Raw genomic sequence first — 26,683 nt, forward strand, 5'->3', positions numbered from 1 at the left:
GGGTATGTACCATCTGGTGGAGACGGATGGAACCCAGAACCCCTTGGTGGTTTATGTACGCTACCACTGTGGCGCTGTCTGTCTGTACCAGCACGCATGTCCCGCAGTTGTGGGAGTAAGTTGAGCAGAGTTAGTTCTCTCAACTCCAGCATGTTGATGTGGAGTTTGGACCAGCTGGGGCTCCATGTCCCGCTGGYTGTCCTCCCCCCTTTACTACTTCTCAGCCTGTCAAGGAGGCGTCTGTTTGAACCAGTTCCCTCCGATGGACTCTGCACAAGCATATCCCGCCTGAAAGGAATTTCAGGGATCGGCATCTTGCCAGTGCTCGCGTGCATTCCTTGGACACAGTCAGGCGACAATACCCGTGTTCCTTGGGACGTAAACCTTGAGCAGAGAGGTTGCGGAGATGAGATCCATCAGTCTCTGACACTGACGAACAGTCACCTTCTGGTCTTGGACAAAAGGTTGAGCTGATCTACTATTTTCTGGACTCACACTTCAGTGAGGTGAGCCCTSATTAGAGATGAGTCGATCCTCATGCTCACGATGGTCACAGTTTGTATGGGGACCAGGTGGCTTTTTTTGCGTGTTCAACCTGAGGACTAGCTCTGAGATGTGCTTCAGGAGAGATGTTGTGACTGCTGCTGCCTGTTCTTGTGACTGAGCACAGATTAGCCAATCGTCTAGGTAATTTAGTACGATCATCCCTTGTGATGTAAGCGGTGCTAGAGCGGCATCCATGCATTTTGTGAATGTTCTTGGTGCCAGGGAGAGGCCAAAAGGTAAAACTTGGTACTTGTACGCTATGCCGTTGAATGCAAAGTGCAAGAACATCCTGTGAGCCGGGTGGATCGGTACGTGGAAGTAGGCATCTTTTAGGTTGACAGTGGTGAACCACTGGCCTGGGCTGATAACATCTTKAAGGGCAGGGTTTTCAAGCACCGGTGGAGAGGCATCAAGTCCAGGATGGGGCGAAAGCCGGTATCCCTCTTGGGGACTAGGAAATTTACTCCATAGAACCCACTGTGGTGTTCTGATGCTTTGATTTGTCTGATTGCCTCCCGCTGGTAAAGAATGCAATCTACAGTTGGAGAGCTTCTCTTTTCAGGGGGTTGGCTGTTGTAGTTGACCAAACTTCTCTGAAAGATGGTGGCTGGCAACGGAATTGCAGTTTGTACCCCTCTAGTACTGTATCCAGCACCAAGGGGGACTCCACMAGCTCCCACTTTGCCCGATGGGCATGGGAGAAGCGGCTGATGCCGTGGCCACACCCATCAGGATGACTGAGGGGGCACGTCCTTCTTCGGAGCAGAGGGATGGTGCTTGTTATGTGCTGGTGGTGGCACCACTGCTGACCAAGAGCCTGTTTACGTGGCTGATCAGGGTGTGGCTGGTTTGGGGGAGGGCCCAAGTGGCCTTACAAGGCAGGGGAGAGCTGAGGTCTAGACTGCAAGGGTCTCTGGGTAGGGTAACGCAGGGCAGGGGGGACTCRTGAAAGACTGCAGGGTCTCTTTGTCTTTCCGCAGCTTCGCCATTTGGTCCAAAATGGTGTCCACACCAGGACCCCCCCCCCCCCCCCYCCCAAAGAAAAACTTGGCATGGGGAGATGGGGAGCTCCATAAAGGGTTTCTTCACAGAGGCCGACATCTTTGTCTGTAAGAGCCAAAGCTGTCTGCGTGACGAGATGACCGTAGACGGGGATTTGCCATTAGCACGTGACTCACTCATAAAAACAGCAGGTCTTTGCTGTATTCGTTGATAGTCTCTCTCTAGTCATGGTTTTAAACATTTTGAAATCTCACAGCATCAATTTTGCCATAGCTTTCTTTTATGCCTCCTATGTTACTGCAGACTCGGTCATCTGATCAATCTGATTGACGTTCGGAGGCATAGCACTGTCCAAAGCCAATTCCTCCTTTGGCCGCCTTTCCTTCCAGTTCTCTGCTGCCAATGACTGGAACGAACTGCAAAAATCACTGAAGCTGGAGACTCATATCTCCCTCACTAACTTTAAGCACCAGCTGTCAGAGCAGCTCACAGATCACTGCACCTGTACATAGCCCATCTGTAAATAGCCCATACAACTACCTCATCCCCATACTGTTATTTATTTTGCTCCTTTGCACCCCAGTGTCTCTACTTGCACACTCATCTTCTGCACATCTATCACTCCAGTGTTTAATTGCTTTATTGTAATTATTTCGCCACTATGGCCTATTTATTGCCGTACTCCCTCATTTGCACACACTGTATGTATATAGACTTTTTCTATTGTATTATTGACTGTATGTTTGTTTATTCCATGTGTAACTATGTGTTGTTGTTTGTGTTGCACTGCTTTGCTTTATCTTGGCCAGGTCGCAGTTGTAAATGACAACTTGTTCTCAACTAGCCTACCTGGTTAAATAAAATAAAAAATAAAAATTGTGCACTTGATTTCCYCTCCAGGCCAACCGGGAAGGCAGAGTTTGTACCTTCAGACACATGAAATGGCAACAGTTTGTAATACCCGGCACACAGGGCAGCTGAATTGGCTGCACCTACCACCAACAGCCCGAGACTAATAACAAAAAAAATAGGAACAAAACAGTTTACAGAACTGTTTGGCGATCGACTGTGAATGCCTTGGAGATTGACTGGTTGGTGACCACTGAAGTAGACGGATATAAATAATGAATAACTTAGCCTTACTAATGTTACAATACTAATGATTTGAGTCGCACGTGTGTGTATGTGTGCTTGATTAAAAGAGGAGGAAGCCACTGATTAGCTGCGGGTCATTACCTGGAAATTAACTATTAGTGATGTATTATTGTTGTGTACTATTAGGCCTACATACTGTCTATACAGTATGTGAGAACCATTGGTGGAAACTGTACTTTWCACTCACCAATCAAATGCAATTGACCAATAATGTGTTCAGTAATTTAATAGGCCAAATCAGATCTCAAARCCAACTGACCACTTCAACCATATGTCCAGCAAGAAGCATAGCCTTCATTTCTACCATTGAACTTTCTTACAGTAGTCACTTTCACAAAATAATGGACACACCGATTTAACAGATCTAAACCCAATCATTGTTGTTTTTCAAAGAAATGCACTTGTGGAAATACAAGAACAACCAAATTTTGATTAAAGACTGGTCATTATATATATATATATATATTATGTTTCCAATGTTTTAGGCAAACCTAGCTATTTATCCAATTCATCCAGTGTTGATCATTGATTCAAAATGGGACATTTGTGAAATGTCATGAGAAATATTTACTTTAAATCATTAACACAAAAGATAACCATACAATCGGAGGGAGATATGAGCTTTGTAAATGTAAACAAAAACATGCAAGATGTAGATTTCTAAATGAAAACATGTACATTGCCATAATGTATAGGCTACAATTTAGGATTGTTATATAACAGAACATTTTACATTTGATTGAAAGGCCAGGGAATGTTGAAATACCTCCAGAGATCCYGAACCAAGTTTCTGCAACATTAGGCTTTCTCTTTGAACAACTTCTTCTGGATCCCCATTAGCTGTTGCAAAATCAGCAGTTACTCTTCCTGGGGTCCCCACAGAACATTAATAGGCAAGTGTTCGGCTGCCACCTTGTTCCCGGACAGTTTCTCCCACTCGTTCAACCTAAAGAGGCACCATAGGATTTCTAACACAGGGGAGAAATCCTGCAGCTGCCCCCAGTGAGAAGARGTTCTCCCACCAGCACCAGCTGAAGATGCACCTGAAGATCCAAACAGGAGAGGCCATTCGGCCCATGTATAGTGTATAGTTCCAGTCAGTATTAGATAGAATGCCTGCCTGTAGGGAAAAGAACCTGTGGTTACCCAGGTACAAACGCAAATCTTGTCTGCTTGTTTTAGTGAATTGCAAAACGACATTTAAGAAAAGTACATGTCTAAAAATTACTTTTCAACATTGTCTGCTCCAGAGCGTTCTCACTACTTAGAAAAACGTCATATTGTAGGGATTCCCTCATGCTCCTTTTCATGACGGTGATACCAGCCATGTGAGTGAGTGAATCCTAGCTACCTACCGACTGGACCATTAAACTAGCAAAGACCAACAACGCAAAACAAACAGATACAAGTACTCAGTGGAGTAACAAATGGACTATACTAAAGTTAAACGTCTTACCACTCGTGCTCTAGGTGGCACTGTAAAATTAACTTGACAATGGGGACTGAAGTACTATTACTTTTAGCTTTATATCTGAAGAATAGTAACGATTAACACTCTCCAGTGCTGCTAGTTGTTCTGGGTGCCACTGCCGTGCCATGTCCTTCCTGAGGAGCATTCTGAGTGGTGCAGTGAGCGTGGCTTCATCTTGGTTGTACTAGGTTAGGAAATGTGTCATACCCAGTAAACTCTGTCTTCTGGTGGGGGCATCTGTGTGACTGCTATCACCTTGGAGTTGTCTGCGCTGATGTGTCCCATGCACTTCACTCACCATGTATTGCATCTTGTCAGCATTGAACTTCATATTCAGACRGATAGCTCTGCCCATCACCTGCTGTAGAATGTGATCATGCTCTTCTTTGGTGGCTGCTGCAATTATCATGTCATCTGCAATGACATAGACTGAAGCATGGTAACTATTAACACTGTGCACACTTCAAACTCCAAGACCGCTCATTTACATATTCCCTTGACCTTAAACCTCAAGAGTGATACTGATTGCCTATTAAACACAAGGGAGTTATGGACTAGCATTATTAAAGGTGTATAGCTCCATATAATACATTACCTGTGATTAAATGTTTTCCACACACATAGCTGGCTACGTGTAGCCTGCTTGGCCCCCACATTTCCCACACTCTGTGCTGACTGACTTGGTTATTCTTGTATCATTGCAGGRACTGAGTTTCCCTTGTCACAGTCGAACAAAACATTATACTTCATTCACATAAGGACATTTTTTAAATAATTAACTCTAATGGCTCCATATTGTTAGGTACTCGAATCATGGTGTTAGAGATGGGCTTAACTGTGGTTAACATTTAATAATATCATGTTTCTGTTTGTACAGCAATGCATTTGTTATATAAACCTTTATATGCTCTKCTGTACAATTTGTGTTTACAGTCTGCAGTCCATGAGGACCTGCTGATATCCAGTGTTGCTGGTAGGAGAGACTGGACCTCTGAAGCGGCTGGTCACAACCATGGCCCCAGATCAGGACCTTGGATCAGGAACCGTCGCTGTTTATTCCAGAGTAGAAACCGGGAACGAACCACGAGGGACAGAGACTCCACCACTACAYAGAACACAACCAGTGGACAGGTGGACTGAAYAACYTCAGTCCTGGTGGTCATCATAGAGACAGAGGCTCCAGTCAGGGATCCAGTCTGCAGCCCAGACCCTTCTCTTCACAGTCTCAGTGCAGGGAAGAAGCAGGGCCTGGGGCTGATAGAGATAGGAGGGTCTCTCTCTATGATACAATCACCACAGTATCCGTGATGAACAGAGCAGGTCACCCTGGGCTTCAGCCTTCACAGTGGTGGGAGACCCCTCTGGGTGGTAGTCTATCAGCAAGTCTGTCTTCTTCTTCAGGGTCTTGTTTAATGCCTGGGGACTGGGTTGGTAGAAGGCCTGGACCTGGGTCTAGCCTTCCTTAGCTACCTCATGGTTACCCCATAAATACAGACAGGGTCAGGAWGGGCATTCACCACAAAAAGGTACCCATCTAACACTAGGGCTAAGAGGGTAATTAACCACATACTCCTCATTAACTTGTCTTTGAAACAGGCTTGTGTAAATACCTGTTTTTAGAGAGACAGTAAATCTAGGCTAGAACAAGTATAGTTAAATATTTACCTTACTGATGTGATGTAGATGGAATAAAGTAATTCTAATATTTTCTACAGTATTCTTGCTAACACACTATTCTTTCTAAACAAGTCGGCTCTAAGCTTGAAAGATAGATACTGATCATGAATAGGAGATTTGATCAGTAAGTACCGTAATTCAAAGAACAGCGCGCATACCTTTTTTCATTTAACCACACCATTTGATCTATGACGCCAACCAATTAGATCCTTTTTCGTCAGTGTTAACGGAAGTGAACATTAAATCAAGAACAATTTTGTACGTTAGTGTTTTTATTGTTGTTATTTAGACGTTTATTAACACCCTGGAACTCAACATATGACTAATTTATCTGCAAAGAATCACATACTTACCCCAGGTAGTATTTAATTCGCGTTGGAGACTGGATTTGGTTGATGTTATTTAAGTAAAGCTAGCTAGTAGCTGCTAACAATGGCTAAACGTATGGTTTTTCACACTCAAATAGCCTCCATTATGGAGGTGCTAGCRAATGCAGCCGTGGCAGAGGTCTGTAAACTCGTCGACGACGACTATGCMGTGTTTTGTTTGGAAATAACTCAAAGCCAGAAAGAAAACAGTGTATTGCGAACAGAACTGAAAGTGGCACGGGAGCGCGCAGAGAAGACAGCGCGAGAGCGCGTCCTCGCTAGTCGTCCCAGTAGTGTCAAGATCCTCGACCGATACAGAGGAATGGCAAGAGGTACATTTTGATTTTGCAGAAGGGCTATGGGTTTGTCATGCTCAATTAAACTAATGTGACGCAAGGAACATAATCAATCCACCAATAAATAGCATATCAAAAAGAAGTTTTACCTTACATCCTCCTTGCCAAATGTAGACAGTGCCAATAGTGTACAATATAGAGTTGCGCATTGACAGTACCTAATTTCAMCATCCCTTTTCCCACAATCACTCTTTTAGGTGAAGGCCACAGGAGCTTTATGAAGCCAGTTGGACACAACGTGTGGAGAGATGACCAACCCATAGCTATAGATGAGGGGAGTGGAACCTCACCCCAGCATGTTATCGTGAAAGAGGTTAGTGTCATAGTGTAACAAATTACAGTACATCAAATGTGATCAGTTTGTTTCAGAAAGGCTCCCCTCAGCTATTCATTTGCTTACATGTACATCCTGATTTATCTGCCGTAGGGGAGCTTGTGAGACTTCCCTATGACATTGTTATCTAATTCAACTCATGTACCGCTAATAACCTCCCCTCTTCTTGTCTCAGTCTGCAGATGCAGAGGCTGCAGGTCCTGGGGTCAAGCTGGAGAGGTCTGAAGGAGAGGACCCATGGCACAGCAGAGACATCCAGGATGGTGCAGTGTCTGGAGTGGCACCCCCTGTAGCCATGGAGGACCCCACCACCACACCAGCACTGCCCAGGACCCGACACAGCATCACGGATGTCAGTGGAACGCTGAATGCTGTCCTCAAGTCAGAGACGGACACTACGACTTTAACAGTGCTGGAGCGACTGGGCGGTCCTCCTGCTCCCCGCTCAGAGTATTTAGTTTACGGGAGCCCGAGGACGGTTCTGTTCCATCAGGACTCAAGTGACACGTTACAGAATAGCAATGATCCGTCCTGTTCATACGCTACAGACACAGAGATGATACCTGGTGACATGCCTGTGGACTTAGATACACAGACTAATCCAATGAGAGGGGACTGGAACCAGTACAGCAGTAGTGTATACTCTGAAGGGTCCCTAGATAAGAAAGGGGAGGGTCTGGTTGTAGATGAGGTGACTGTGAAGGAGGAGGGCGACCCTCCTCTGACATGGAATGCAGGCGATACTCACTTARGAGAAGGACAGTCGCAGGGCAACACTAGTGACTTCTTAGACTACAGGGAAAGCTTAGAGCCAAATCCAAATATCGCAACCCACTCCCCTTTACACGCGTTCAGGGATTCAGACCCAGAGTCCACATCGATGGCACCTTCCAATTCACACGGCTGCGTCCTTTTTGATCAGGTATTGAATTCAAAGGATGTAAGGTCCAAGACTCGGGGAGGGGGAGAAAYATCAGGTAACAGTAAAGAGAAACGKTTCCTCTGCATGTTCTGTAACAAAGGCTTCAGCTGCCCCCAGAAGGTGGAGATTCACCAGAGGGTCCATACAGGGGAGAGATTATTCAGCTGTACCCAGTGTCCCATGCGCTTCACCCAGGCTGGCACCCTGAAGAGACACCAGAGGGTCCACACAGGGGAGAAACCCTTCAGCTGTACCCAGTGTCACATGCGCTTCACACAGTCTGGCAACCTGAAGATCCACCAGAGGGTCCACATAGGGGTGAAACCCTTCAGCTGTACCCAGTGTCACATGTGCTTCTCCCAGGCTTGGAACCTGAAGAGCCACCAGAGGGTCCACTCAGGTGAGAAACCCTTCAGCTGTCCCCAGTGTCACATGAGCTTCTCCCACTCGTCCAGCCTGAAGAGGCACCAGAGGGTCCACACAGGGAAKAAAATKTACAGCTGCCACTAGTTTGGAAATACTTTTYCCCACCAGAACCAGCTGAAGATGYACCTGAAGCTTCACATGGGAGAAAGGCAGTTTGCCTGTAAGCACTGCAGGAAGAGGTTCTCATAGGAGCTACCTCAGGATACACCAGCAGAAAAAACATTTCACTACATAACGTAGAAAGTAACCATTCCACTCGATAGCTTCTGACGTTTAGATCAAACCTTGCATTGAAGACAAARATATTCTTGTTATTCTAAATCAGAATGTAACAGATTTCAGTGTTGAATATTCCTGTGTAGAATATTGCATCCAGGCAGTGGCTGTGTCCGAATACCCATACTAGCGTACTTCATACTTAAACTGCAAATTCATTTTGGCATTTGATCTAGTAGAATTCACTAATCTTTTCCGACTCATGTGTTTGATAACAGCTGATAATCCAAGAAATTGATGCGCTGTATCAAAATGAAMGAATGGTGGGAGTCAACGCAATTGCGCATTCAGTGTACTTTTTTCAAAATTTGACATATAACAGACTTAGCAAGTAGGGGGGGGCTCTTCTGTCTTAACATCAGTGGGAAGCTGGTCCCACCATTGGGGTGCCAGGACAGAGAAGCGCTTTGACTGGGCTGAGTGGGGTCTGATCCCTCGTAGGGGTGGGACRGCCAAGAGACCAGAGGAGGCAGAACAGGATGCTTGGGGTGTAGGGTTTGAGTATAGCCTGAAGGTAGGGAGGGGCAGTTCCCCTTGCTGCTCTGTAGGCAAGCACCATGGTCTTGTAGTGGATGTGAGCTTCGACTGGAAGCCAGTAGAGTGTGCCAAGGAGCAGTTGAACACTTTGGGAAGGTTGAACACCAGGCGGGCTGCGGCATTCTGGATAAGTTGCAGGGGTTTGATGGCACAAGCAGGGAGCCCATCCAATAGAGAGTTGCAGTAGTCTAGACTGGAGATGACAAGAGCCTGGATTAGGACCTGCGCCACTTCCTGTGTGAGGAAGGGTCGTACTCTACTGTTGTAGAGCATGAACCTGCAGGAAAGTCACTGCTTTGATGTTTGCAGAGAATGACAGGGTGTTGTCCAAGGTCACGCCAAGGGTCTTTGCACTCTTGTAGGGGGACACAGTGGAGATATCAACCATGATGGAGAAGTCTTGGAGTGGGCAGACCTTTCCCAGGAGAAAGAGCAGTTATGTCTTGTCGAGGTTGAGCTTGAGGTGGTGGGCCGACATCCAAGCTGAGATGTCTGCTAAGCACACAGAGATGCGTGTATGTGTGGTTTTCATATGGTGTATTTAACACTTGTTTATGTTTAATAAACACAAAATGGGACTTTTCATTCTAAGACTTTCATTGAGACTCTTTAGTATATATCACTTCGGATCTCGCCCTATTCTGCCTACACACGAGAGTGCTTTATAACCAATATAATGTACACTTACTAAATATACCTACACATACCCACACACTAACAAACACCTACTGTACATGTCAAAATATTTTAGTCAGGTTTGTCTGACTTGACTTAAGTTATTTTTACCCACAACATTGTTTTGTCCACCATGATGGGTTTAACAACAATGAAGTCATTCTGTAACTACAGTATAGGACTCAAATGTAGTGAGGGTGGGTTAATACTCCATGTTGAAAGTGTGTTTATTATCTGTGTATGTACCTTAGGGTAGTGTATGTCTGTGTAATTTGTATCACCTGTCTCTTCCAGGAGTGTCTAGAGGTGCTGCTGGTGAAGGAAGAGAGGTGTGAGGAGGGTCTGGGGATCCCTGAAGGTAGTGACGGGATGATTAATACAGAAGCTCCGATGCAGTTTTCTAAGCACTACTGATTCGACAACGTTTCAATGCTTGCGTCAAAGTAACAATACCATGTGAGGATGACGTTCGAAGCTTCGGGCGTCACAGTATCATCTGACAGGTGTCGGATTTCCAGTCGGAGCTCATATTTTCCCCCAGAGTTCCCAGTTATTTTGAACGCACTTAAGTCGGAGATTTGAGTTTCCAGTTGCTCTGAAGAAGGCATGAGAGTGCCGATCTCATTCCAGCTCTGCTGGGAGCTTTCAAGAATCTTTGAATTTTGTCTAGRTAATTCAGTTTTAGCAGGTGAAAGATAGTTCAGGGCGTACAGCCAAATGGCGGATTAATCTATCCTGAAACCATAACACAGTATCGAATCTTGAGACTTTTTCTTTTTCAGAACAGTGATTGTAAATGAAACAACTATAGTAGTTTTTATTGATAATTATCAAATGATGTATCCAAAGTTTGTTGTTAATATGTAAAAGTGAGTGGAAAAAGTTTAATTAAAACCCAAGGCAAAGTTGACAAGCAGTTACCTGCTTGTCAACTTGAGGTAAAAAGCTTTGTTTGATCCAACTCAGTAGCTTCCAAAACAACGATCTCTGCTGCACAGTACTTAGACTTATTCTAGATATTCTTCTGCTTTTCTCACCTGACAGGTGGCTCAGCCTGTAGAGCAGCGCAAGTCAGTCGTCTTCTAACAGCACAAGATTAAACTAGCTACATTGTATTTCTAACTTTTACATTCTGAGTTTAGATAAGCATAGGCTGCTCAGTTTTTTWAATTTAACATCTTAAATCATGCCATGTAACCACCATATTTTGTAAAGTTGTTAGTTTCAAACACTGAGCTAGTGTGCTTTTTCGAACCATGATTTGCAAAATTCTTGATCCCACGGAATTTCTTMAATAAAATGTTTCTGTCATACATACACCGACCTCTACTGGACACCGTATTTACCAATTTACTTCGATTTTTAACCTCTTGACGCTAGGGGTCAGATTTTTTAATARAAAWAAATAWATAAYRTTCCCAAGGTAAACGGACTATTTCTCAGGTCCAGATCGTAGAATATGCATATAATTTACAGATTATGATAGAAAACACTCCAAAGTTTCCAAAACTGTCAAAATGTTGTCTGTGAGTATAACAAAACTGATTCTGCAGGCGAAAAMCTGAGAAAATCTAACCCAGAAGTGATTTTTTATTTWTTTATTTTTTATCTGTGTTTCCTGGCCCGTCTTTCTTCCATTTAAAGGGGTATCAACCAGATTCCTTTTCCAATGGCTTCCTCAGGCTGTGACCAGGCTTTAGACATAGTTTCAGGCTTTTATTTTGAAAATGAGTGAGATTTTTCAAAACTAGTCAGGTGTCCTCTGATTAGTTCCTGCGCACGAGAGGGGTAGCTCTCCATTTTCTTTTTCTCTCTTATTGAATAGGTTACGGTCCAGTTGAAATATTATCGATTATGTTTGTTAAAAACAACCTGAGGATTGATTATAAAAAACATTTGACATGTTTCTACGAACATTACGGATACTTTTTGGAATTTTCGTCGAACGGAACAAGGCTTTGGTTTTCTGAACATAACGTGCAACCCAAATGGCGTTTTTTTTGTTATAAAAGTAATATTTATCGAACAAAAATAACATTTGTTGTGTAACTGGGAGTCTCGTGAGTGCAAACATCCGAAGATTATCAAAGGTAAGCGATTAATTTTATTGCTTTTCTGACTTTCGTGACCATGCTAATTTGGGGCTAGCTGTTGTAGCGTTGATTGATACACTCACAAAAGCTTGGATTGCTTTCGCTGCAAAGCATATTTTCCTAATCTGACACGATAGGTGGATTAACAACAAGCTAAGCTGTGTTTTGGTATATTTCACTTGTGATTGCATGATTATAAATATTTTTAGTCATATTTTGCGCCCTGCAATTCAGCGGTTGTTTAGGAAAATGGTCCCGCTAAAGGGATCCGTAGCGCAGAGAAGTTAAATATTCTAGTACATCAACRCTAGTGCAGGTAGGGGCAGCGATTTGGGATCAGACACTAGCATAGGCACAATATATAATCCTGGCTATGGTTGAAAATGTCGTTTCTTCGCATAGTTGTTCAAATAAAACTTTTTTCGTGTAACCTATAATAATCTTTTGTCTTTGGGATCCTAAATAATACCCGTTTTTAATAAACTGGCGGCAAAAAGGATAAATAGGATGTGAATCCCACATTCTAATTGAATGTATTCAATCAGCGCTCACACCTACCCATTGCACCACGACGTTTTGATGGATGCATCKGGAAAACAAGTATACTGCATATTAACATCAAACATGCTGACCAGCAGATGTCACTGATGCGCACTGTGTTAAAAKCTCAGAGTAATTWACCTTTTTTYGGTACAATTTGGTGAAAGCCCCAAGTTTCAGAAAACATCGATTTCCCATCACCAGAAATTGACCGTGGTGATATAAATCAACTAGTTTTAGGCAATGTTATCATGCAGCTTGGGGTATCCACTCAGCTGTTGTTGTCGAAAGAATAAATGCGGTGGTTTTCTAACATGGCCGGCAGGAGGCGTCGTACGTCAACTGGCATCTCTTTATACTAGGTGATCAACAATCAAAACATCGAAATGCATTGCTAATCAAATAAATACATGTGCCTCTTATAAATAGTTTTATAAACATTGTCTAGTTATTCATACGGCCTAACATTAGCTTAGGAGACGGAGGAAGGACAATAGTCACACCCCAATAAAATGATTGTCTTCAGTCACAGCCGCTAGCATTTCCTAATGAACATTGATGAAAAACGAGGCCAAATCAGGAAGTGMAGSCGCACTTCTTGAATCAACACATATGGAATGTAATTATAATAAACTCCAATGGATCCATATTTTTAGGTTCTTGAATCACTGTGTTAGAGATGGACTTGGCTGTGGTTAATATTTTATAATATCATGTCCCCCAGACACGATCAGGACACGCATGTTGAAATATCAAAACAAACTCTGAACCAACTATATTCATTTGGGGATAGGTCGAAAAACATTACATATTTATGGAGATTTAGCTAGCTAGCTTGCTGTTGCTACCTAATTTGTCCTGGGATATAAACATTGGGTTGTTATTTTACCTTAAATGCACAAGGTCCTCTACTCTGGCAATTAATCCACAAATAAAAAGGTAAAAGTTTGTTTTCTAGTAATCTCTCTTCCTTCAGGCTGACTTGCCTAGTTAAATAAAGGGTACATTTCAGGCTTATTCTTCTTCAGAATTTATCTGACGGTTGGAAACCAACTTTAAGGTGCATTACCACAACCAACTGGACTGGAGTCTGGACCTCAGTTCATCTTTCAAACGTGGGTATCTGCTCCTAAAAACCAATGAGAAGATGGCTTGCTCCTGCTCCCAAGCGTTCTCAAACACTAGAATAAAGTAATATTGTAGGGCTTCCCTCATGCCCCTTTTTATGACAGCACTAATGTTAGCCATGTGAGTGAGTGCTAGCTCACTCACATCATAATTTAACAATTCCAAATGTTGTGTATATTTTGTGGTAACTTGTAGAGATAGACGCGGTCAACTAAACAAACATTTTTACACAATGATATTAGGACGGATCTAAGCTAGAACTCGGACAGTTGAATATTTACCTTAYTGTGGTGATTCTATTATTTTCTACTATATGTTTGCTAACAMACTTCTTTCTAAACAATTCTGCTCTCAGCTTGAAARATACTGAYCATATGAGATTTGATATGTAACGTAAAAACAGTACCGTTATTGAAACAGTGCGCCAAAATGTTTTATTTAACCACACCCTTTGAGCTATGACGACAACCAATAAGATCATTTCTCTTCAGTTTAAACGGAAGTGAACAGTGACTAAGAGCAATTTCCACGTTAGTGTTTTTATTAGGACGTTTACTAACACCATGGAACTCAAAATATGACATTTAAATGCATAGCGTGACATAATTATTCCAGGTAGTGTTTAATTCTCGTTGAAGACAGGACGTGGTTGATAGATGTTGTCTAGGTAACGCTAGCTAGCTGCTAACAATGGCTAACTGTATGGTTTTTCACGCTCAAATAGCCTCCATTATGGAGGTGCTAGCGAATGCAGCCGTGGCAGAGATCTGTAAACTCGTAGACGACGACTATGCAGTGTTTCGTTTGGAAATAACTCAAAGCCGGAAAGAAAACGGSTCATTGCGGAGGAAACTACAGCTACTTGAACTGAAGGTGGCACGGGAGCGCGCAGAGAGGACAATGCGAGAGCGCGTCCTCGCCAGTCGTCCCAGTAGTGTCAAGATCCTCGACCGAAACAGAGGAATGGCAAGAGGTACATTTTGCAGAAGACCGAGGCTGCGGGGCCTGTCGCCCCGTTTWCCTAAGCGCATGTGTGACTTTAGATGTGTTAACTCAGCATTTCCCAAACTCGGTCCTCCAGACCGTTTTGTTTTTTGCCCTAGCACTACACATCTGATTCAAAAAGTCAACTAATCATCAAGCTTTGTAGTGTTAGGGCAACAAAACAAAAAGTGCACACCTTAGGGTCCCGAGGAGCGAGTCTTGGAAACTGTCTTAACCATAATTGGGTCTTGGTCAGTTTTTGAATTCTATGCAATAATCCCCCTGATTTAAAAACAATTATATTTATTTAACCTCTATTTAATACTTAGCTATCTTGCACAAAGAACCTATCGTATTCTTACCAGATTCTACTATTTACTGCATTTCCTATTATTTACTMAATTAAAACAATGTGATGCATTAAACAGAATACATCAATCAACAAATAGTACATCAAGAAGTTATGAGATGTGTTACCTTACATCCTTGTCAATTCTAGACAGTAACAATAGTGTACAATATACCATTGAGCATTGACAGTAGCTAACCTAACCACCTCTTTCCCCCCAATCACTCTCAGGTGAAGGACATCTCACWGGAGGCCACAGGAGYTTTGTGAAGCCAGCGAGAGACAATACATGGCGAGWTGACCAACCAATCACTGTTGATGAGGGGAGTGGAACCTCAACCCAGCACGTTATCGTGATAGAGGTTAGWSTMATAGTATTACATCAAAATTACAGTACATCAAATGTGTCCAGTTTAMTTCAGAAAGGCTCCCCTCAGCTATTCACTTGCTTACATGTACATCTTCACTTAGCTGCCATAGGGGAGCTTGTGAGACTYCCCTACAACACTGTTATCCAATTAGACTCATGTGCCGGTAATAACCTCCTCTCTTCTTGTGTCAGTCTGCAGATGCAGAGGCTGCAGGTCCTGGGGTGAAGCTGGAGGGGTCTGAAGGAGAGGAGGACCCACGGCACAGTAGTGACATCCAGACTGGAGTGGCTGGAGTGYCCCATGAAGCCACTGAGGACCCCACCACCGCCCCAGCKCCCCAACGCAGCATCACGGAGGTCAGTGGAACGCCGAACACCGTCCTCAAGTCAGAGACAGACACAGAGACTTTAACTGTAACACACAGGCACTTCCATACAGGATCTGACCACAGTTTAGACCCGGAGAGGCTGGGGCTACTGGGCTGTCCTCCTGCTCCCGGCTCAGAGCACTTTCCGGTATGTCACCAAAGCCAAAGAACGGTTCATTACCGTGGAGACGGTGACACGTTACACACTGGTGGTGATCAGTCTTGTTCTTACGCTACAGACATGGACCGTGGCAACTTGCCCTTGGGTTTAGAGAGACAGACTGATCTGTCTAGAGGGGACTGGAACCGGTACAGTAGTAGTGTATACTCTGAAGGGTGCCTAGATAAGAAAGGGGAGGGTCTGATTCTAGATGAGGTGAAAGTGGAGGCCGACGCTTCTCCCACACGGAATGCAGATAGTCACCTAAGAGACGGACACTTACAAGGCGAAGATTTCTTAGATTACAGGGAAAACTTAGAGACAAATCCAAATGTCGCGACCAACTCCCCTTTACGCACGCTCAGGGATCGMGACCCAGTGTCCACGTTGATGGGGCCTTCCGATTCACACATCCTTTTCGATCAGGTATTGAATTCAAAGGACCAAAGGGCCAAGGCTCTGGGAGGGGGAGAAACATCAGGCAATAGTAAAGAGAAACAGTWCCTCTGCATGTTCTGTAAGAAAGGCTTCAGCTGCCTMCAGAAGATGGAGATCCACCAGAGGGTCCATACAGGGGAGAAACCCTTCAGCTGTACCCAGTGTCACATGCGCTTTGCCCAGGCTGGTAACCTGAAAATCCACCAGAGGGTACACACAGGGGTGAAACCCTTCAGCTGTACCCAGTGTCACATGCGTTTYGCCCAAGCTGGCAACCTGAAGATCCACCAGAGGGTCCACACAGGAGTGAAACCCTTCAGCTGTAGCCAGTGTCATATGCGCTTCTCCCACTCGTCCAGCCTGAATAGGCACCAGAGGGTCCACACGGGAGAAATCCTACAGMTGCCCCCAGTGTGAGAAGAGATTCTCCCACCAGAACCATCTAAAGATGCACCTGAAGATCCACACAGGAGAAAGGCCGTTCGCCTGTACGCACTGCGGGAAGATGTTCTCCGAGAGGAGCTTCCTCAGGATGCACCAACTGAAAAAACATTCCACTCCATAACATAGAAAGTAACCAATCCACTCAGGAATGGTTTAGAGCAAGCCCTGCATTMAATTCAAAGATGAATTTTCATTATTGTCAGCAGAAATATCCACAGATTTCAATGTTGAATGTTCCTGGATAGAATATTGCATCCAGATATTGTGTGATACAGTATATAAGGCATATACGTACGTGTGTGTGTGTGTGTGTCTGTGTGTGTGTGTGTGTGTATATACACAACAATACCAGTCAAAAGTTTGGACACCTACTCATTCAAGTTTTTTTTTTCTTTTTACTATTTAAAATATATATATACTATCTTTTCAAAAGTTTGGGGTCACTTAGAAATGTCCTTGTTTTTGAAAGAAAAGCACTTTTTTGTCSATTTAAAGTAACATCAAATTGATCAGAAATACATTATTAATGTTATAACTGACTATTGTAGCTGGAAACGGCAGATTTTTAATGGAATATCTACATAGGCGTACAGAGGCCATTATCAGCAACCATCACTCCTCTGTTCTAATGGCGCGTTGTGTTAGCTAATCACAGTTTATAATTTTAAAAGGCTAATTGATTATTAGAAAACCCTTTTGCAATTATGTTAGCACAGCTGAAAACTGTTGTTCTAATTAAAGAAGCAACAAAACTGACCTTCTTTGGACTAGTTGAGTATCTGGAGCATCAGCATTTGGGGGTTTGATTACAGGCTCAAAATGATCAGAAACAAAGAACTTTCTTCTGAAACTCGTCAGTCTATTCTTGTTCTGAGAAATGAAGGCTAGCATCTCAGGGGGGCCTTCACTGTTGACGTTGAGACTGGTGTTTTGTGGGTACTATTTAATGAAGCTGCCGGTTGAGGACTTGTGAGGCGTCTGTTTCTCAAACTAGACACTCTAATGTACTTGTCTTCTTGTTCAGTTGTGCACCGGGGCCTCCCACTCCTCTTTATATTCTGGTTAGGCGCCGTTTTATTTTTATTTAATTAGCACAACAGGGGGATTAGCTAACACAACGTGCCATTGGAACACAGGAGTGATGGTTGCTGATAATGGGCCTATGTAGATATACCTTTTATTTTTATTTTTTTAATCAGCATTTCAGTTACAATAGTCAAATGTCTACACTGTATTTCTGATCAATTTGATGTTATTTTAATGGACAAAAGGGGCTTTTCTTTCATAAACAAGGACATTTCTAAGTGAGATTTTCACAAATGCCTATTTCATTACCTCCAGTCTACTACTTAATTTTTTCCCCAATACACTTTATGAGAAAATGCAGTTTATCAAGTTCATCCTGATTTGTTGTTGAGACATGTGTATGTGTGGTTTTCAAATGGTGTATTTAACACTTGTTTGTTTAATAAACACAATGGGACTTTTCATTCTGAGACTTTTATTGACTGCATAAACTCGAGTGCTTTATAATCAATACACACACTAAATATACCTACACGCTAACACATACAGTTGAAGTCGGAAGTTTACATACACTTAGGTTGGAATCATTAAAACTCGTTTTTCAACTACTCCACAAATTTCTTGTGAACAAACTATAGTTTTGGCAAGTCGGTTAGGACATCTACTTTGTGCTGACACAAGTAGTTTTTCCAACAATTGTTTACAGATTTTTTCACTTTCACTTCATTCATTCACTATCACAATTCCAGTGGGTCAGAAGTTTACATACACTAAGTTGACTGTGCCTTTAAACAGCTTGGAAAATTCCAGAAAATTATGTCATGGCTTTAGAAGCTTCTGATAAATTATGTCAATTAGCCTGAGTACATTGGAGGGTACCTGTGGGCTGTATTTCAAGGCCTACACTTAAATCAGTGTCTCTTTGCTTGACATCATGGGAAATCAAAAGAAATCAGCTAAGACCTCAGAAAAAAAATTGTAGACCACAAGTCTGGTTCATCCTTGGGAGCAATTTCCAATGCCTGAAGGTACACGTTCATCTGTACAAACAATAGTACCAAGTATAGAACACCAATGGGACCACGAGCCGTCAACCCGCTCAGGAAGGAGATGTGTTTCTGTCTCCTAGAGATGGACGTATCGTGTGCGACAAAAGTGCAAATTCAAGTCCCAGAAACCAAAGCAGCATGGACGCTTGTGAAGATGCTGGAGGAAACAGGTACAAAGTAACTATATTCACAGATAAAACGAGTCCCTATATCGACATAACCTGAAAGGCTGCTCAGCAAGGAAGAACCACTGCTCCAAAACCGCCATAATAAAGCCAGATTACGGTTTGCATCTGCACATGGGGACAAAGATCGTCCTTTTTGGAGAAATGTCCTCTGGTCTGATGAAACAAAATAGAACTGTTTGGCCATAATGACCATCACTATGTTTGGAGGAAAATGGGGGAGGCTTGGCAAGCCGAGAACACCATCCGACGTGAAGCACAGGGGGTGGCAGCATCATGTTGTGGGGTGGTTTGCTGCAGGAGGGACTGGTGTACTTCACAAAATAGATGGCATCATGAGGTAGGAAATTTGTGGATATATTGAAGCAACATCTCAAGACATCAGTCAGGAAGTTAAAGCTTGGTCGCAAATGGCTCTTCCAAATGGACAAAGACCCAAGCATACTTCCAAAGTTGTGGCAAAATGGCTTAAGGACAACAAAGTCAAGGTATTGGAGTGGCCATCACAAAGCCTGACCTCAATCTCTAGAAAATTTGTGGGCAGAACTTAAAATGTGTGTGAGCAAGGGGCCTACAACCTGACTCAGTTAACCAGCTCTGTCAGGAGAATGGGCCAAAATTCACTCAACTTATTGTGGGAAGCTTGTGGAAGATTCCAATAAGGTTGACCCAAGTTAAACAATTTAAAGGCAATGTTACCAAATACTAATTGAGTGTATGTAAACTTCTGACCCACTGGGAATGTGATGAAAGAAATATAAGCTGAAATAAATAATTCTCTACTATTATTCTGACATTTCACATTCTTAAAATAAAGTGGTGATCCTAACTGACCTAAGACAGAATTTTTACTAGGGTTAAATGTCAGGAATTGTGAAAAACTGAGGTTAAATGTATTTGTGTAAGGTGTATGTAAACTTCCGACTTCAACTGTACCTACTGTACACTTCAAAATAGTTTGTTTGTCTGATGACTTTTCATAGCTGACTTATTTTTACTCACATCATATTTATGTCCTCCATGATGGGTTTAACAACAATGAAGTCATTGTGTAACTACAGTATAGGACTCAACTGTATTGGGRWTGGGTAAATACTCCATGTTGAAAGTGTGTTTATTATCTGTGTGTGTGTGTGTGTGTGTGTACGTACCTGAKGGAGTATATATCTCTATCACCTGTCTCTTCTAGGAGGAGRAGGAGGGTCCAGAGGTGCTGTTTGTGAAGGAGGAGGGCTGTGAGGAGAGTCTGGGGAACCCTGAGGGGACYATGGTCATGGAGGACAACCAGACTACACCTCCTCTTGAACCCACAGAGGAATTAGCTGAGCAGCACAGGACCACATACAGTCTCACTGAGGTGAGCCCACTGTAAACTACTGTCTGAATGGTATTATGTTAGGTCCCGTATCCACAAAACYTCCCAGAGTAGGAGTGCTGATCTAGGATCAGTTTAGCCTTTTAGATCATAATGAATAAGACTATGTAGACAGGCGGGGACCTGATCATTGATCAGCACTTCTACTCAGATTCTTTGTGGATATGGGCCCAGGTCTTGATTTTTTTTTTTAAGAAGAGTGGGACCATGCCTTTGAATTATCAAACCATTTTAAAGAGTGTCAAGTAATCATATCAACTAACATGTTTGCAAAGTACTCATCGCAATCCTTCATTGCCCAATCAGAAGATGCTCATATGAGATTTCTTGATCCAACATCCTCTCACTCTGTATCTCTTACAGTCAGTAGACATGGAGGATGGGAAGCCTGAYCTGTTGCTGGTCAAAGAGGAGACAATAGAAGAMGGACCAGAGAACATTGAYCTGCTGAGTGGACTAAAGATGGGGGAGCAAGGTAAGGGAGAAATACATATAACCCATAGATCCTCAACAGGGTTCTACAGTGCGACCCTTTTACTCAGATATGCATCTAAATATCTTGTTGTGGATTTTTAATTTAGGAGCATCAGTGTGCCTAGAAAAATTTAATATTCTGGCTTTAATACCTGAAATATGTTTAATTGTGCTCCTAAATTTTCTTTGTGCGCCTAATTTTTTCTTATACTTACTCCTTGTAAATAAAATAAATCAGCATAGAGCCCTCTTCAACGGGAATAGTGATGCGCCTGGATATTATTTTCTTCATTCATAAAATTAAATGAATACAACTTATGTTGACATATACAAACACACAATGTATGAACCTCACCAGGTAATTGACATAAAATTGTATATGAGTTCCACCTCAGTCACTCAACTTCGGTACAACATACTATGGGGAGTCGCACTCTCGTGACCGGTTGAARGATCCACAATCACATCTGACAAGGCCAATGAAATCTGCACCTCGCTGGAAGCCCCGCCTTCCACAGGTGATAATCATGAGGCTCGGATTCATTCCTTCAACTATTCCACTCTTCACCTGGATGTGAACAGGAACTATTCACGCTACTGAAACAAGCAAATAGAAAACGTGACTGTCTTACGTTGTGCCAACTAAACTGTCCCATATTGGTAGAACGTGCTCACTCCATTGTGTGCTGAAGTTTGTATTTGGTATCGTTAGTTTCCTAATCACAAACAGTTAATTATTCTTCAGTTTGCTGGAGCAATGTTTAAGATGGCTAAGAAAGCRACCGAGATGACGATGACTAAGCCGGGTTCGGGGTCACGATCATGCCCCCAGTCATGCGGGTTATACTATGTCGAACCAGTCCGTGTGGGCATTGCCACATACTGTGTGAAAACTCCCTGGAAAGACGTGTAGCATTCTTGTTGCATTCTTTGCGACTTTCCTTTCCAAGAATTCCGCAACTTGGCTGGGACCGAGGTACAGGAAGCGGAGAGGGACTTGAGGCTTTTGTCGGAAAAGGTGGAACTAGCCTCCCAGCAGGGAGATGGTGAGCCGGTGGGTTTGGTGACATACAGGGCCCATGTTCGGATGACAGCTCAGGGGGTTTCCTCGGGTGATGAAGAGGACTTCGTTTGGGGACAGCCACCTCCTCACGCTACGAGAGTAGCATCGTTTTTTGGTACTCCATGAGGGGCCAGGGGCTGAGGGTGTTGGCCTATCTGGATGATTGGCTGATAGCAGTCAAAGGAACAAGCAGTGTTACCCACATCGAGGCTAGTGCCCCATGTTCATGCTCTAGGTTTTATTGTAAACCAGAAAAAGGAGCTGTCTAACCCCATTGCAGCACATTCCATTCCTGGGTCTCGAGTTAGACTCATCCTTAAATTGCACTTTTCTATCCCTGCGGAGGTTGTCAGGTTTCCAGCTCTGCTTGGCCCAGTYTTCGGTTGGGGCACACAGTAYGTTTTCACCAGTTCCTGCRCCTACTGGGGATGACGCTTCTATGATGGTGGTCATTCCCCTGGGGCTGTTCCAGTGCTGGGTGCTAGCAACACGCTTGGATGCATTTCGTTACCTAAACCAGTCAATCCAGGTGTCCTCGACATGCCTTCAGGCACTGTCCCAGTGGAGGGATCCCCGGCTACTGTCGCAAGGGGGTCTCATGGGCCAGGTGTTGTCCTGCAAGGTGATCACGACAGACTGCGAGGGTTACTGAATTTGGGGAGTATGGATGGTGTCACAGAGTGCCCGGCTTATCAATTACCTGGAACTTCTGATGGTGTACTGGCACTCAGGCCATCCTGGGCTTGGTTGGGCAGGCATGTGCTGTCAGTGGTGTAAAAAGTACTCAATTGTCATACTTGAGTAATGTAAAGATACAGTGCCTTGCAAAATTATTCATCCCCCTTGGCGTTTTTCAAATTTTGTTGCATTACAACCTGTAATTTAAATGGATTTTTATTTGGATTCATGCAATGAACATACACAAAATAGTCCAAATTGGTGAAGTGAAATGAAAAAAATTATTTGTTTCAAAAAATATATAAAAAACGTAAAAGTGGTGCGTGCATATGTATTAACCCCCTTTGCTATGAAGCCCCTAAATAAGATCTGGTGCAACCAATTACCTTCAGAAGTCACAMAATTCGTTAAATAAAGTCCACCTGTGTGCAATCTAAGTGTCACATGATCTCAGTATATATACACCTGTTCTGAAAGGCCCCTGAGTCTGCAACACAAAGCCAGGGGCACCACCAAGCAAGCGGCACCATGAAGACCAAGGTACTCTCCAAACATGTCAGGGACAAAGTTGTGGAGAAGTACAGATCAGGGTTGAGTTATAAAAAAATATCTGAAACTTTGAACATCCCACGGAGCACCATTAAATTCATTATTCAAAATGGGAAGAATATGGCACCACAACAAACCTGCCAAGAGAGAGCCGCCCACCAAAACTCACAGACCAGACAAGAAAGGCATTAATCAGAGGCAACAAAGATAACCCTGAAGGGGCTGCAAAGGTCCACAGCGGAGATTGGAGTATCTGTTCATAGGACCACTAAGCCGTACACTCCACAGAGCTGGGCTTTACAGAAGAGTGGCCAGAAAAAAGCAATTGCTTAATTATTAAACAAAAAAATAAGCAAGCGCGTTTGGTGTTCGCCAAAAGGCATGTGGGAGACTCCCCAAACATATGGAAGAAGGTACTCTGGTCAGATGAGACTAAAATTTAGCTTCTTGGCCATCAAGGAAAACGCTATTTCTGGCACAAACCCAACACCTCTCATCACCTCGAACACCATCCCCACAGTGATGCATGGTGGTGGCAGCATCATGCTGTGGGGATGTTTTTCACCGGTAGGGACTGAGAAACTGGTCAGAATTGAAGGAATGATGGATGGCACTAAATACAGGGAAATTCTTGAAGGAAACCTGTTTCAGTCTTCCAGAGATTTGAGACTGGGACGGAGGTTCACCTTCCAGCAGGACAATGACCCTAAGCATACTGCGAAAGCAACACTCAAGTGGTTTAAGGGGAAACATTTAAATGTCTTGGAATGGCCTAGTCAAAGCCCAGACCTCAATCCAATTGAGAATCTGTGGTATGACTTAAAGATTGCAGTACACCAGCGGAACCCATCCAACTTGAAGAAGCTGTAACAGTTTTGCCTGAAAGAATGGGAAAAAATCCCAGTGGCTAGATGTGCCAAGCTTATAGAGACATACCCCAAGAGACTTGCAGCTGTAATTGCTGAAAAAGTTAGCTCTACAAAGGATTGACTTTGAGGGGTGAATAGTTATGCACGCTCAAGTTCTGTTTTTTGTCTTATTTCTTGTTTGTTTCACAATCAAAAATATTTTGCATGTTGTGTAAATCAAATGATACAAATTTAATTCCAGGATGTAAGGCAACAAAATAGGAMAAATGTCAAGGGTGGTGAATACTTTCGCAAGCCACTGTACCTTAATAATACAAAATGACTCAAGTAAAACTCACCCAGTAAAATACTACTTGAGTAAAAGTCAAAGTATTTGCTTTTAAATATACTTAAGTATCAAAAGTAAAAGTATAAACCATTTCAAATTTCTTATGTTAATTAAACGGCACAATTTTATTTTTATTGACRGATAGCCACGGGCACACTCCAACATAATTTACAAACTAATTATGTGTTTAGTGACTCAGTAGGGATGACCAGGGATGTTCTTTTGATAAGTGTGTGAATGACAATTWTCCTGTTCTTTTGGGTGTAAAGGTATGGAGTAAAAAGTACATTATTCTCTTTAGGAATGTAGTAAAGTAAAAGTAGGCCAAAATATAAATAGTAAAGTACAGATACCCCCAAAAACTACTTAAGCAGTACTTTAAAGTAYTTTTACTTAAGTACTTTACWCCACTGTGTGCTGGTCATATCTAACGATGGTGGCTCAGTTGGTAGAGCATGGTGCTTGCAATGCCAGGGTTGTTGGTTTGATTCCCACAGGGGACCAGTACGAAAACAGTACACAAATGTGTGCTTTCACTCTTGTAAGTCACTCTGGATAAGAGCGTGTGCTAAATGACAAAAATGTAAATATAATACATCAACAGGCATGGGCGGTCCCTCCCCCTCCTCACCTCGGCTAAGTCCCTGTTGTGGTGGAGCAGTGCACATTTGCTCTCACTTCAGGTGATACATGTTCCTGGTTACCTCAACTCAGGTGGATCTGCTATACCCCTGGGTGGTTGCCCAGATATGGGAGCGGTTCGGCAATGCCAACATAGATCTTTGCGCATTGTCTTTTTTTCTGCATGAGGGACCCAAGTGCCCCGTTGGGAACGGACTCTCTGGCGGACCAGTGGCCTTTGACCTTCCTTTATGCATTTCCGCCAGTGGTTCTGATTCAGCCCACGTTGGAGAGGGTGCGCCGGGAGAGTTTATCATTGATTCTTGGGGCTCTGTTGGCCCAGGGAGCCTTGGTCCGGGGAGATCATTTGCCCTTCAGGGCGTGGACCCTGGCAACTCCCTTTGCGCAGAGTCCTGTTGTCCCAGGCGCACAAGCAAGTTTGGCACCGGACGCTGGAGATTTGGTCTRGGTGGGGRACAAGTTACTTGAGCTTTCGGACAAGTAAATAATCTGTCCTACTTGTGGCTAAAAAAGTTAATGTCAAGCCCTGAAAGCAGCATTAAATTGAAGAAATTAATCCTGTGGAAGACGGTGTGTCCAGCAAGGCGTGGATTTCATTGACCTTGTCAGGCGTGATTGTAGATCCTTCAACCGAAGTTGCAAAGGTGCGMCTCCCCATAGTATGTTGTACCTCGTTTCCCTCCTTCAGGGAACAGTAGTTATAACGTTACGTTTTCTCTGCCATGTTTGTAAAGTACCTCTTATTGCAGGTGGTTGGCTCGAGGCTAATAGAGGAGATTGGGTGAACATCTTGGATTCCCAGTCCCAGACCGGTGCCGCCAAGGGCCCAGGGGACAACATCACTGAGCAGGCCAGGACCAGAGGCGACATAGTGGAGGTCAGTGGATGGGACAGTGTCCTCAACTCTGGGCTGGGGAACAACACTGTTAATCACAACCAGAAACAGACAATGGAACACAAAACAACAACTGAACTGAGACCAGGACTGGCTGAGACCAGGGCAAGGCGTAGAATTGGTCTGCGGGGACTGGGAGGTGTCCGTATGCGGYTGAAGAGAACAGACACAGACTCGGCTAGCGATACTCCATCCTGCTCCTATAGTTGTGATTCAGAGAGACTGATGGCGCCTCAGGTTAACCGTCTAACAGGTGCTTCCTTCAGCCTGCCTTCTATAGGATCTATCAACTGGAATATGGACCCTGCAACAACACAGACACTTCCTGGCCTTCATCCTCCTCACACTCTCCTAATGTTAAACCAGACCTCAGACAATGCCAGTGCCTCAACACTAAATGGCTACACAAGCACATTGACAAATGAAAGTAGTAGAGATGGAATCAGTAAAGGTGGCAGCGCCAAAGAGAAGCGCTTCCCGTGTTCATTCTGTGGGATAGCCTTCAGTTTCCCCAAACAGGTGGAGATCCACCAGAGGATGCACACGGGGGAGAAAGCGTTCAGCTGCCACCTGTGCCMAGCTAGTTTCTCCCGATCGTCCAACCTGAAGAGGCACCAGAGGGTCCACACAGGGGAGAAACCCTACAGCTGCCCCCAGTGTGCAAAGAGGTTCTCCCACCACCACAATATGAAGGTGCACCTGAAGGTCCACACAGGGGAGGCAGTTTCCCTGTATGCACAGCAGGAGTAGCCTTATCAGACAAAGTTGTCTAATAATTGGGAGAAATCGTATCACTTGAGATACTTAGGGGATGTCTGGAAACTGTTATTTAGATTAAATATAGTTATGTGAAGTGTCTTGAGGTAAGAGAGTAATTAACCACATACCCCTCATTAACCCTTTGTTAACTTGTCATTTGAAACAGGCTTGT

The 26,683-nt window shown here is 43.5% G+C and overlaps 2 protein-coding genes and 1 long non-coding RNA gene across 4 annotated transcripts in view; 2 read left to right on the top strand and 1 right to left on the bottom strand.

Moving 5' to 3' along the window:
• Positions 1-2,914: 2,914 nt before the first annotated feature.
• Positions 2,915-5,603, bottom strand: LOC111971758 (uncharacterized). Its single transcript, XR_002878312.3, has 2 exons — positions 4,473-5,603; positions 2,915-3,823 (listed from the first exon to the last, which is right to left on the bottom strand). It is a non-coding gene; the product is annotated as an uncharacterized lncRNA (long non-coding RNA).
• Positions 5,604-6,283: 680 nt separating this feature from the next.
• Positions 6,284-11,729, top strand: LOC112081223 (uncharacterized). Of its 2 annotated transcripts, XM_024147453.2 has the most exons (4): positions 6,284-6,551; positions 6,773-6,888; positions 7,085-8,231; positions 10,040-11,729. In XM_024147453.2, exons 1-4 carry the CDS (start codon positions 6,284-6,286, stop codon positions 10,078-10,080), a joined length of 1,572 nt encoding a protein of 523 aa, XP_024003221.1. In that variant the 3' UTR covers positions 10,081-11,729. The 2 variants fall into 2 exon arrangements, with proteins under 2 accessions (XP_024003221.1, XP_024003220.1); XM_024147452.2 differs by lacking the exon at positions 10,040-11,729 and having other exon boundaries at positions 7,085-9,655.
• A 2,263-nt stretch (positions 11,730-13,992) lies between these two features.
• Positions 13,993-26,683, top strand: part of LOC111971731 (uncharacterized) — an 82,139-nt gene continuing 69,448 nt past the window's right edge. Inside the window, 7 exon segments of the mRNA XM_070446026.1 lie at positions 13,993-14,479; positions 15,071-15,201; positions 15,402-16,555; positions 16,557-16,737; positions 20,069-20,236; positions 20,618-20,729; positions 25,607-26,498. Of these exon segments, the coding sequence (XP_070302127.1) occupies positions 14,197-14,479; positions 15,071-15,201; positions 15,402-16,555; positions 16,557-16,737; positions 20,069-20,236; positions 20,618-20,729; positions 25,607-26,498 (2,921 nt within the window). The 5' untranslated portion in view covers positions 13,993-14,196.

Source organism: Salvelinus sp. IW2-2015, linkage group LG13, assembly GCF_002910315.2.
Source record: "Salvelinus sp. IW2-2015 linkage group LG13, ASM291031v2, whole genome shotgun sequence".
Taxonomy (NCBI): Eukaryota; Metazoa; Chordata; class Actinopteri; order Salmoniformes; family Salmonidae; genus Salvelinus; species Salvelinus sp. IW2-2015.